We start from the raw sequence: 13,886 nt of genomic DNA on the forward strand, positions 1-13,886 counted from the left end.
ACAATAGCTTTTCTTTTCTTATTTATTTATTTATTTGTTTGTTTAATAAAAGTAAGAAGAGAGCAAACTAGAGCTATCTCAAGCTGCTTCATAAACGGCTCAGTAATCATCAACCTCCTCCTGCAATACAGTGCATCAAGTGGGAGCCAAATATGCGACCTGAAGGCTTATTTTTCACTGGAAACCTTTTTGAGTATATACTATCAGTTCACAGTTATGCAGACAAACACTATCCTCGCTAAACTCAACTATGGAAGGTGTGACAGAAGAGGAAATTATCTTCATTTTATTCTGAATCTTAAGTTTACATATGGCAATGAGGTCTTTTCACATTAGCTATACAGTACAGAGCCAAGTCTTATCAGCAAGCAATGCCTTCCTAGCAGTCCTATCTCTTCTGTACCATGAGGGAAACTTGGTCAGCTAAAATCACATGGTTCACATTCAGTGATTTATTATACATTTCTCGTAATTCACAGGCAGCTGGTTATTGACTCTAAGTTCAATTCAGGCTCTTAGTGACAGGAAGGCAAAATGTTAGGCTATACCCGCATGAAAAGCAGTAGTTCCATGTTATGATTCTTACCATCAACAGCTCTAAACATTAAAAAAAAACAAAGCAGGAACAGTAAACAGCAAAGATTAAGATCTATAAAGCTAATCAAAAGAGATTCAGAGAACAGTACTCTCACATCAGTAACACCTTCTGCTCCCCAAAAGGCCTTTTAATATCTTTACATGGTTAAGCAGGAATACCAAACATGACTTTCACCATGCAACCACTGAATGTCACAGATGTTACTTACAAATTTGAGAAGAAGGGTATTTTCTCTCAAAGCTCCAATGCATCCTGCAAATCCCAAAATGAACATAACTCCTCCCACCACTAGGAAGAGCCAGACTGGATCAAAACCACCCAGGTCAGTGATGGAAGAGATGTTGGACAGCACACCCTGGGAAAGAAAAAACACCGAGAGATAAAACATGTGGTCAAACTTTCTGTTGTAAACATTCAGCCTGCATTTTTCTTTTTAAAAAGGTAGAGATTTAAAGCAAACAAATGCTCTTGAGTACAACAAGAAAACAAAATCTTCGCATTAAACAGAGAGACAAAAGAGGTGATTATGTTCAGTATTTCTGAATCAATGCAAGGGAAGAACAAAAAAACCACTCTTCTAGAGTTCTCTGCAAAAAGTCAGATTTAGACATTTGAATAAAATTTATGTCCATTTTATTACCCATGGGGAGATGGGCTTTGGGTATCATATATGTTGTTCATATAAGCACAAACTTACAAATGTTATAATAGAAAAAGTGGTCAGTAGCAAGAAAAAACTCTTAAATTTAGCCTCAGTATTTTCATGAGCTGACAGAAATTAGAACTGGGCTTCTCAGTAAATTGTAGTGCTTGGCAACAAATTTTATGTTATATTTTGACAATTTAGATATCACGCTGATTAAAACTTCAGTCACATACATGCCAAAACCTCACTATGTAAGGAAAATATGGCTACTGTCTAATTGGTTAACAAAATGAAACACTGAAATAGCTGTTAAGTTTCTTAGTAGGACAGAAGGCCATCTAAAGATGTGCCTGAGGAGATGGTATGCACTAACTTAGGTTACATTTATCACATGGTAAACTACACATGCTGTATTTTAGATACAACAGTCAGCACAGCCCACTTACAATGCCAGCAGTCCCTTAGGTACAGAGCTTGGGTTGTCATGTCAGGAGTCCTGAGAACCTGTTTTATTGATCTGAACACATTTTAGCCAGTTTGGCTTATGTTGAAAACATGGGCCATACCAAGGAGCAAATACAAAGTCTTCCTTATTCCAGTGAGTTTGCAGAAAAACAGTTACAATCTCACAAAGCCTTCTGGCAGCAAAAAAGCTGAAGCATCACTGTTCCTCCCTTTAGCTCCCTTGTGTCACAGGCCAACACAAAACACACTGCTGCAGTGGACGTTTCTTCATGTGTTCCTCCAAAGAAGCCTGAACGCAGACTGTGTTTTGGACTACTGCTTTCCCTACTAACTCCTGAGTCGGCTATGGCTTGAAAAGCAACAATACATATCTTCTCTACTGCTTCTCACCTGCAGATTTCTTCTCAAATTTTTCATCATTTTACTTGTTCCTGTTCACATCTACTTTGCTTCTTTTGCTCCCAGAACAGCAATAGTTTTAAGCAATGTTATCATAGCATCATGTCCAAACCTTGTTAGTAACACTGTTAACAGATAACTCTTCGTAATTGTAGCATTGGATCCTTGATTTTGTTTTTGAATACTTACTTTGAACCACCCATAACACACAGTCACACACCCGGTACCTCTCATACAGCACATCAGTCTGCAATCACTTCCATAATTTCCCAAAACAAAACTGACACTGAGTAAATTGGAAATGAAGACAGTCCATAACACTTTTTATTTCTGAATGACAGACTGGATAAAACAGGTGACTGAATTTCTGCAGAGCACACAGCAAGGAGCCTTGGAAGAAGCCAGAATACTATAAGAAAAAAAAAATCCCCCAAAAAACCCCACAACCTAATTCTAACTTACAAACAATAAACAAGAACACGAGTTAACAATCTCAGACTAGATTTTCCTCCTGCTAGAGAATGCAATACCCCCTGACAGAGGGATGAAAAAAATACATTCACTGCTTTCCTCCTACAGTACATACAGTACTAGACACTGTCATTCATTACAAAGGCAAGAACAAATGTGATGTGTAATATAACACAATGCTGCTCAGACCCAGTATTGCTGTCAAAGCAGACCAGTTAGTATGCCCCTTTTCCTAAGTAACCAGTGATGAGATGGTACAAGTCAGACTGACTTGAACACTTAACAGAAGTTAATACTTAAATCAATCTGTACATAATTTTTCCACCACTGTTTCTTGATTACATGAGCTGTTAAAAAAAAAAAAAAAGATACAACTTTCTGGCTAAAAGTAACAAACAATAAGCAGCAAAATCTAACACACAAACCTCTGAAAAAGGCATTGTTTGCGATGTACACAAGTCAGGAAACACAAGTTCTACCCAAGGAAAAGATCTGTTGTAATGACTTCCAACCAAGTTTGGAAGTCCTTTTCTACATTTTCCTCCATTGCAAATTGAGAATAAGTTCTGCCTTAAGCAAAAGCTACCCCTAATTGCTTTTAACCTTCAGGTTCTGATTGCTCAGTTCAGCTGTGATATGATGTTTACTGAAGTAAAACAATACAGGCTTTATCTACCATTGTTTGCTACCCTTAGAGAGCACCTTTATGTGCATCTTTTGCTAGTCCACATATGGCAATCATAAACTGAGCCTGGATAGACTCCAAGTAATACAGCACAAAGCACACTGTGTAATTCTGATTTGTGTTGTGTGCTGTCTGCACATGAATCTGAAGTTATTAGTATTCTGGAGATACCTCAGGATATGCAGTTTTCAGAGTGGCTTTGGCAATAAAACAATTGCTAGCAAGAGGAATGACAAACAGACAATGCTGCGTGCTTACATCTAGACTTCCACAGAGGTAGCGCTCTGGGATAAGTACACAGGTCTCACAGTTGCCAATTCTGTTTTCATCCCATCTTCAGCCAAAAGCAGAAGGAAACATGTACAGAGGTGACTGAGCAGAGGAAGAGGAATCTCATGAGATAACACTGCTTGCTCCAGTGACACTCTAAATTCTCAGGGCTACCAGTCATGCACGGAATATATGGCGATTGTTCGCCAGCTCATCCTTTCCAAGGATGAAAAGCCTAAACACAGCACCTGTAAATCTTTTAAAGTTGGGCTCTCTACAAACAAAAAGGATTTTTTCTCAGCAGCACTACTGTAGAAGTCCAATCTCCACCACAAAACACATAAATATTCTGGCATCTAGCAGGAAGAAAAGCATTTTTATAAAAAAAAAACAAAAAAAAACCAAAAAACCTATACTCACACATCAAAAGTACAGTAATTTCTGGGCTACACACACAGCACTTCTTTGTTAGTTTAGATATAAACCTAATCTTTACTTGGCCGTAAGCACACTGTGCAGAGCCACACATGCTAATACTTTTCTTGTACCAGTGGCACAAATCCAGGGCTCTACTGTAGTCCCACAAGGAGACCAGCAGGACGTGCTCTCTGGATGAGCTCCAGCTCATCTGCTTGCTCTGTTCCTCCACCCTCAACTGCCTGATGTACATTTGAATGTTGAGGTTCTTAGTCTTTTTATCCCCTGTGAGTCACTATTTGTTAGCAGTTATAAAGGAGCAAAATCATCATCCATAAATGAAGTACAATCAATAATGGTGAAGTAATGAAAAAGTTGCTTTTATTTGTGAAGCATATCTGATTTTGGTCAGTGGGACAGAATGACACAGGCTTACAACTGGAAAGACTGACATCATACTCACAACCCACCCCACACTTGGGAGAAAAGTCAAATGAAACAGCAGGACCTGCTCCTTTCTCCAACGAAGGAGTGGTGGAGAGGCACTGGCAGTGCATTCTGCCCCGGTAAAAATACCAGTTCACCAAGCCCATCAGAAGCTCCTGATGCCCTTTCTCTTGTACAAGAAGGTGACTCCTTCTTGTACAAGAGAAGACCAAACCATTTTAAGAGAGAGGCCTGAGTCTAGTGACCAGTCCTCTGTTGACCCGTTGCTTTTTTCACATGGCCATAGCTGTGCACCCTACAAGCTGGATCTCATGCACAGCTCAAGGCAAAGCAAAAATACCAATCTTGAAGACAGTTATTTGATAAGATCTCTCCCGGTATTACAGCTGCAGTTGCTTGCTTTTATCTCATCAAAAAAGATGAAGAACGCAACACTTGGTTCCACAAGGATTACGGTCGCACTCTCGTTGCTTTCTCCATCCTATTACAGAGATTACTAGGACCACCTATACCACTTTCCAAAGCCAGATCTCTAACTCCAGCTCCAACCTTTGATATTTGATGCATATTTATATTAGCATTTCAGTTCATTTAAAGGGACTCCCCATAAGCTATGCTTTACTTCATATTAACAAACTTAGACCATACAAACTAGATTACCGACAAATGAAGACATTCCTCTGTAACATACAACTTGTGCTCCAGACACTAGGAGGCATTCAGTCCATGCAATCACTCTAGAATAAGCCTGAAGAAAACAGTAGCACACTCAGCAGTCCCCATTATAAAAAATACCCCAGTGAGCCATAAAAAGAAGAAATCAACGCAAGTAGGATGGGAGAACTCAAGAAGAAATGCACAAAAGTATTTCAGATGCAAAAAAACCACTAAATTTATCTGCTGCAGAAACACAGAAAAACAAACAGGGTGAAGAAGAAAGCAAGCAGTCAGAAAAAAGGTTCAGCAATACAAGACCTTCAGAAATATTTCTTCCCTGCAGCCTAAGTATTACCTTTCTACAAGCCTGTCTGCAGGACTTAGAAATCACATGGGAGTGATTTAAGAATGTATTATTTTTCTAATTGCCATGAAAAAGTAAAGTTTAAAACTTGAGATCCAGACCAAGAGCGCCTATTCACCAACAGCACTGTGCAGGCACATATATGTACCATATTGGTATTCCAAACTCTGTAAGTTGGCTTCTGAGCTGACTTACGAGAAAACCTTTGAAGCTAAATTTAGTCGTGAAATCAGCCTCTTCCACTTATCCCACTTCATTTCAGTCAACCTTGTAATGAACTAAGGCTAATCAATAAATTTTGCATAGATCTAAACATTTTTTTTCCCATTTCCATTTTAGAATCTCTGCTTTTACAGCCTCCTTCTTAAGGCAGATTCCAAAACCTCAGTACTTTCCCTCTAAAAGTTCCCACTCTACAGTCCCCAAAAGCCTCAGAGGACATAAAAGCAATTCATCACACATTCTCACTGTATTTGCATGTAAATCTCCTGCAGGTAGTAAGAGAACCACAAAGTTTGTTTTCCTAAGTACCTACTGGCATCATACCATGAACACTGTCAATGAGCCTTAAGACCACATTATTTAATATTCACAACCAAGGAGGGAAGTAGACATTTTGTACAGGATTAATTTGCTTGTAAAAGACAACAGAAAAAAATTGCTTGAAGTGGTTTAAAAAGTTAGTGAAATATAATGACCGCATATTTTTTTCCCTGCTGCTGAGCAAACACAGTGTAAGTTGCTTGGACTTGGTACAGCCTCTTTATATGCTAACAAGCTGGGGGGAGGACGAAGGAGGGGGTGTCAGCTGCTCAGTGGATGAAGTTTTTTTTCTTGAATGATACCAGACCAAGTCTAGTGTGCCCGAAAACACTGAGAGATTGTGAGCTATACAGCACATCTATGGTATAGACAGCTTTATTCATGCCTCAAGTTTATTGCCCCCACCTCCAGTTCTCTTTCTGAGCCCACGATTCAGAATGCTAATTGCCTAGTTTTTGTTCAGGCCTGGCTGGCTGGCTGTCAAGCCAATTCTACTGCCTGTTTGACAAATGAGCTCTTTTGCCTCCCTGCAAAGGAAGGTCATGAGACTGTATGTGTGTTTTTTTCTTTACTTTTTTTTTTTTCTTTATTTTAAAGTCTAAAGAGAATTCAAACCAATCTAGGAAAAAAAAAAAAAAAACAGCCACTAAATCAACTAATCCATCACAGTCTCACCTAGCAGCAAAAAGACTTCCTGTAAAATGTGGATTACTTCATTACATCCTGCATTTTTAACGTGGCCTTGTACACTATTTTGCTGTGACACAGCAGAACTACATACAAGTCAAAAACCAGGACACAGAACTGTGGACGGGTGGTTGAAAGAGAACGGACACATCAAGGACTTCAAGGACGTGGTGATATTATAAATGAACAAACTAGCAACTTAAATGAACAAACTAACAACTTTGAGAAAGTTCCCATGAGAAAGAAGAACTCAGCACTCATGATAGTAGGCGCAAGCAAAGTGCGCATTGTCATGGCGATAGGTGACGCAAACAACCGTTTGGCCAACTGTAGATTGACACGTATTGCCTGTCATGTATATTATCAATGAGCTGTCGTAGTAAACTTTGAATCTTGCTGCTAACTTGTATTGAGTCGTCTCTTGATTCCAAGCCTCACTCCCTCACAGAACAGAGCCAGATGTAAAACCAAATTATTAAATATAGAAATAAATCTAAATCCTCCCCACTACTACATCAACTCACAGTACAGAACTCCGTCTGAAGACCTAATCTGGCAAAAACTTGATAAATTTATGCTTACGTATTACACAATAGTACTGCTAAGTACAATAATGTCAAAGATTTAGTTCATTGGGACAGCAGCAGTCTTCACAGTATAACAGAATGTTCAAACCAAAAAAGGGTTAAAGAGGTTTTGAGATCCTGGTATAGAGCACCACTGACAAGAGCCTGGCTCCATCCTCTTTGCACCCTCCCAGCAACACCTGTTGGGAGACAGATTTCACCCCCACCTGAGCCTTCTCAAGTCTGAATAGGCCCGGCTCACTCAACCTTCCCTTTTAGGAAAGGTTCCTTATCGTCATGACCCTTTGCTGGACTCCTACCACTATGTTCACATCTCTCCCCTACTGAGGGGCCCAGAACTGAACCCAACACTCAAGGTGAGGCTTCACCAGTGCTGAGCAAAGGATCCCCTCTCTCGACCTGCTGGCAACCCTTTGCCCAATGCAGTCCAGAACACCATTAGCTAGAGCTGCCTTTGCAGCAGTGGCATGCAGCTGGCTTCTGGTCAACCTGCAGTATACAAGTCCTATTCTGCAGAGCTGCTTCCCTGTCTTACAGTGTAACATTACAACAGACCATGATGACAAAGAGATACTCACATCAGCCTTACACAAGAAGCAGACTAGCTAGAGAAGTGTTTTTAAATCAAGTTACAGATCTTCCAAGTGTTTGGCTTCAACTGCTTGTCTGTCACCTACAGCTCCCAAGCTGCAGCAAGAACAATTCCCTAGCGGATATAGCTGATCCACCCCTCCAGTTGCATGGGCACTACGATTACCTGGCACTTCATCCTGACTGCAGTTTCTGGCCATTTCCTGTCCCTAGGAAATGCTTAAAATGACGTGATAATAGATACACAGACCCTGAGTAAAAACATGAACCTTGGTTCCTAATTATTTGCTATCATGAATCAAAAGCATTCTTCCTTGGAGGTGGGGGTGGTTTCACATATAGACAAGATCAAAAACCAAACCATCTTTTTGTTAGAACAACCTCTGGCTGCAGGGGAAGTATTTCAGACTTCATAAACTAGACTATAGCTCTTTTTCCCTTTACCTGCTCATTTATTCTAAACAGGAATAATTTGTATTATCACAGAAATGATACAAAAAAATGTTAAGAACTTTTCTGGTAAGCTACTCTGAAATATATTTCTTCTCTGTTGCTTAGATGCAGGCATCATAAGCTCTGAGTATGCTCAGATAATTCAGTTAAACACATCTGTACATCTCTGCTGAATGACAGCACCACTTCCCAAACCTATTCAAGCTTTCCAACATGAGCATCATATGGCAGGTAAACATATGTGTATAACACAATCAAATACAAACTTCTGTGTACAAACATGTATGTGGTGTGAGATAGTTAACACTCTACTACTAGCACTGAGAGTTCATTTGCACAGAGCAATTAGAATTCAAGTCAATAACTCACTTCCAAATCAGGAGAATTTGTCCTGAATCTAAGAAGCAAAACTCCAATGTTTCCAGTGTGGTGGGTTGTTTTGTTTTTTTTTCTACTGCAAGTGCCAGTTATTATGCCTGAAGTAAATATTAGTTTGAAGCTAGCTTAGTGTTTTCCATCAAAAAAGAAAAACATCAGTTAATGATATATCATAGCACCACTGTTATCAACCAGGATTGGATTTAGTTTGTTGTTGGTGCGCTGTTCTTTTTACTTCATTTTTTAAACAAATAAAGAAACTTTGGCATTAATTGTAGCAGTTGTATTTTGGTAACCCAATACATACTGACTTGTTTTGTACGTTATGCTTTGATACTTTATCTTCTTCCTTACTTCCGCAGTGAGCAAACTAAAAATCAGGCTTGGATTCACAACCAATTCTTTCTCTCCACCTTTCCATTCCATTTTTCCCATTTTCCAGTTCAATTTACAGTCTCAAAACAGAAAGATTTCCAGCACACAATGTTATATTCAGCATAAGAAAATAAATAAATAAATAAAAATTATTTTCTTTGCCTCAGGCTTCATTTGGTTTTCATTAAGAGAAGCAGCAACAAATACGCTACGTGCAGGCAACAAAGCCAAGAAGGCTCACTTTCAGGAAGTTCTCTTCTGAGACATGTAGGCTACCTCTCATTCCTAGGGACACGTGCAACAGAGACACATTGCCAGCACCGCCTTCAGTAGAGCATTCTATTATCTGTGCTGCTGTTTGAGCGTGCGTGGATTTAAATGGTTATTTTATGTGCAAGTGTCAGCCATGATTTCTTGCCAAAGCATTCTTGGGAAAAATGCCTCGGATCTTCCCCTAGGTGAGCCCAGCCAAGGTTGTGTTTTATTTTTTTGACAGAGAAGCTTGATTTTGTTTCAGGAGAAACTGTGTGGACACTAAATGTGCAGCATACTGCTGTTCCAATATTTCATCAGAAAGAAAAAATGTTTGTTTGATGCTATATTCAACTTACCTTTTCATTCCATGCCCACAATCCAATCCCAAGAAATGCTATGCCAAGGAACTAAAGGGAAAAAGAAAGGAAGAGAAATATTAGAATAGGAACTATAAATGTAGAGATTAATTTATTTTTAAACATACATATTATCTCATCCTCTCTGTTGGATAATCAGTTTTATCAGGACTTTGGGGGCTGGCAGCTTCCTAAGAGTTTTAAAATATGAATATAGTTGTGCTTTCTTTGTTTTACAACTCAACCATTAGAACTGGAGGACTTTACATGTTGCACAGTGATATTCCATGTAACAACAGTAGACACAACACCACTTTCTCAGCATCTTGCAAATAAGGCTTCTCGAACTCAACAGATTACCCCCAAACCAAACTTCACAGTCAAGTAACAGATTATTTTCCCATTGCATTATCCACCATATGCAAGAACAACTGTCACCAGACCTCTTACAGATGACACACATTATGAAAAAAAGGATTAAAAGAAGGCCCGCACCACACTTTTACTATCAGTTTAAGCAGTGTTACCCACAAACACAGGAAACTTAAATGACATGAAAAAAAATGTCCTTTCTCCACCAAGGAGACTTAAAAATGAATGTCTTCCCAAATTACCATTTTCACACAGAGGGTGGTGACACACTGGAACAGGTTGCCCAGGGAGGTTGTGGATGCCCCATCCCTGGATGCATTCAATGCCAGGCTGGATGTGACTCTGGGCTGCCTGGTCCGGTGGTTGGTAGCCCTGCATATGGCAGAGGGCAGGGGGTTAAAACTAGATGACCATTATGGTCCTTTTCAACCCAGGCCATTCTATGATTCTGTGGTTCTATAACGGGAAACCATTATGGTCCTTTTCAACCCAGGCCATTCTATGATTCTGTGGTCCTATAACGGAAAAGGGCATAGCCTTTAGGGTTTTGTCATGTCCTTGTGTTCTCCATTCCACCAAATAATTCAAGTGCATAATTCCCCTCTCAATACTACTGGATTTCCATACAAAAACCATATTAAGAATCTCTGAAACAAGCAGAAATGACAGACTCCATCTCCTGACACCACCACTGTATACTTAGCATGTTACAGTACCAGCAATCATACAGAATGCTTAAAACAAATGTATTCTGGGTGTCTGAGCACATCTCTATAAACATTCACCTGTCCAACTTTAATCCTTGGTTTTTAAAACTAATGTACTGGCTAACAACAAAATTATCTACACTCTAATTTCAGGACATGTAACAAAATACTGCTCCAACATCAAACTCTTATTTTCTTGTGGTTTCTGCACAGTGAGGTGCACAGACTTACTTTGGCACATAGCACATTTTTTCTTAATATCCACGTAAACAGTCAAGTATCCCAATGATTTTTTTCTTTTGCAAAACAGGACAGAAGTGTTTTGCTTTGTTCAGAATTGGAAGGAAGCACAAGTATCGACTTCTTTCCCATAAGTGATTTCAACAACTTCAAAGCAAGACTCCCGCTTACTTATATACACTTAGGTAGCAATTTTAGCTTCCATACAACCAAGAATTTCTATAAAGCTTAATTCAAAAGGCAATATGCTCACTGCAACACCCTGAAGTTCCTAAATACCCCTCACATCTGTGAGATACTCTGCAAATGTACACTGCATGCTGAACAAAGAAGGTACATACAAGACACTCAGCTCACCCAGAAGCACATCTATGCTACTCTCCTTTTTGACTTGAAGAGCTGCGCCTGCAAATTTGAAGAGTACTATAAGCCAGCATTCCTCAGAGGAAACTGTCACATTTTGGCTATATTAAACACATGATAAATGGAAAACTCTCTTGAATGAAAAAAACAGAACTGCTGGTCAAGAAAGCCTGCTATTTCAGCAGCCTTAATTGTCTATAACATACAAGAGATGGATTTGAAAATACAGCCTTCTGTGACAATCCATATGAGCAAGAAAAGGTAATCTTACATATACCAAGAATGCTTTATGGTTGGACAGTTTGCCAGAAGTAGGTAATCCTTCTGACTGTACTGATTATTTGAAACTTGGTGAGATAAAACTGTACAAGTTTCCAAATCCCTTTCAGGCTAACGCAGCTATTTTGCAGTAATATATTCCTTTCTTAGACAGCCAAAACCACCAAGGACTAAGGAATAGGAATAGGAGGGAAGAAGAAAAACCGGATTTGGAAATTGTGAATTTTTATTTCTAGAGATACAAAACACTGTTTTGCGTGTAGCTGAAAATACTTCTGAACACAGCAAGCAAGGAAAACTAGAAAGAATTTGGTCAGCGCCTACATATGTAACTTAATAGCCATACACATCAGCTGCAAGTCTGGCTCAGATCCACTAGCTGTATTAAATGTAATCCAGTCAAGTGTCCTTATCATTCACCAGATGTTGAAGCTTACAAGGATAAGGTATTACTTCATGAGTAGCAAATGGTAACTTGTAGCCTACATGGATCTCCAGCCAGACTGATCTCATCACTCAACTGTAAAGTGAGATGAGAATGCACTATGCTAAGCTGGAGCACCTAAAAAATACCGATACCGTCAAGCTCCTGGCAGGCCTGTTAACAAAAAGCAGGAAACATTCTCTTGAGAATTCTTAGAGAAGACTCAAAGAAATACATGCTGCTCTGTCCTCTTCATACTACAAAATGGAAATCTATGTCCAGTTGCTTTTTGAACAGCTGATGAAAAAGGAACAACAGACAATAACCATTAGAGAAGAAAATGTTCTGGATGGAATCATGAATTCTGTCACAGGATGCTGTAGAAACTGAACACATCATGGTATTCAGAAGCAAAATTAGATAAATTCATTTAGAATCCACAGCTATCAAAGACTGACTTTGGCACAGCTGCTGGCTCAGGAAGTTTTTAAACCACTGCTTACCGGGAGAATATAAGAAGGAAAAGATCTCTGTGTAGATGCTTGATTGCTTGAACACCTCATTCCTTAGGAAAACACTTAACTTGCATTAGTTGAGTCAAAATAGAGAGCAAGGAAAGCAGCTGGCCTAACTCTCCACACTTGCTCCCCAGAAATGCCTACCCTCATACAGACAGCCTGCTGGGAAGATGAAGCTCAGAGGAATGCTCTCAGTAATCCCCACTGAGAGAAGAGAGATGTTTGCTAGGAGACTTATACCTCCTTCCGAGGACTAACTTGAGATTTCCTTGACAATTATGAAAGAAACTTTTCAGCAGCTTTTAAGAAGAGCTTAGCAAAAATCCCTCTGTATTTTTGCTATTAGAAGCAGAGGTAAAGCAAGATGCATGCTCTGCTTATCTTGCAATTCTTCTGCAGGTGTCTCCACAAGGGTCTCATTCTGTTTGTAACCAAAAAGAAAATCTCTTCACCCCAAGCTCATGGGAAAAGAACGGCATAATATGCATTTTCTCAATTATGACTGGAAAATTTTATTTACACCCATTAAATTATTCCAGTGAGTAATCAAGAGGTTGAAGTTTGCCTCATTATTACAGGAAAGACAGCTTTAATTCTCCCCAAATATCTAGTAAGACCATTTAGCCTGACTGTAAATGTTCACCGGATCTAGGACAAAGCTTGTAAAATCTTGATTGTTTTTTTTCAAACAATAGTTTGCAAGAGAACATTAAAACATTTCTCTGGAGTATCACATCATTACAAAAGACTTGCATAATAGCATTTTTTTGAGCCATAGGTTTTGCCTCCATAAGCACCAAATAAATGCATTCCAATTTCTCTTTTCTAAAGCACATAGCAATATTTGTACTGCTGTTCTGCTCATAAAGTTTATGTGCAGTTTGCAGAAGTGGATTGATCAATAAGTGTTTCAAGCTGCATATATCTTATTTCTAGTCTTGGCTGCATGGAAGCAAATGATTTTTTGTTGCTAGGGATACAGCATTATACGGAACACTATTTCATTTGAAGGATGCTGGGGTAAATACTAATGTAAACGTGAGATACAACTTCAGAGAGAAATGAGCTCAAGAAGAGTTATCAGACATTTCTTCATATACCATATTTTTATTTCAGCTGACATTCTTGGTGATTTGGCAGCAGCTTTCAATCAAAAGCATAACAACTGCAGACCAAGCAGCAAAAGGATGGTTAATGTGCCATAAGCCAGTGTATGTCCACGTGTGAATGCATTATTAAACAGTTGGGAGAGAAGGAACTAGAGCACAGCTGCCTTTTTACCTTCATCACACTATACAAACACACTAGCAAAAAGCATGTCAAACCTGAGAAAGCTCAG

The 13,886-nt window shown here is 39.2% G+C and overlaps 1 protein-coding gene across 2 annotated transcripts in view; it reads right to left on the reverse strand.

Moving 5' to 3' along the window:
* Positions 1-13,886, reverse strand: part of TSPAN5 (tetraspanin 5) — a 76,199-nt gene that overhangs the window by 12,938 nt on the left and 49,375 nt on the right. Inside the window, exons 2-4 of one of the 2 annotated variants that reach the window (XM_085545277.1) lie at positions 10,259-10,388; positions 9,645-9,695; positions 807-953 (exon numbers count right to left, since the gene is read on the reverse strand). In XM_085545277.1, coding sequence (XP_085401403.1) covers positions 807-953; positions 9,645-9,695; positions 10,259-10,388 — 328 coding nt within the window. The remainder of the gene's footprint in view (positions 1-806; positions 954-9,644; positions 9,696-10,258; positions 10,389-13,886) is intronic. The other variant, XM_015862134.3, reaches the window with a different exon arrangement.

This window comes from Coturnix japonica, chromosome 4 (assembly GCF_054131305.1).
Source record: "Coturnix japonica strain WE chromosome 4, WE-NBRP24, whole genome shotgun sequence".
Taxonomy (NCBI): Eukaryota; Metazoa; Chordata; class Aves; order Galliformes; family Phasianidae; genus Coturnix; species Coturnix japonica.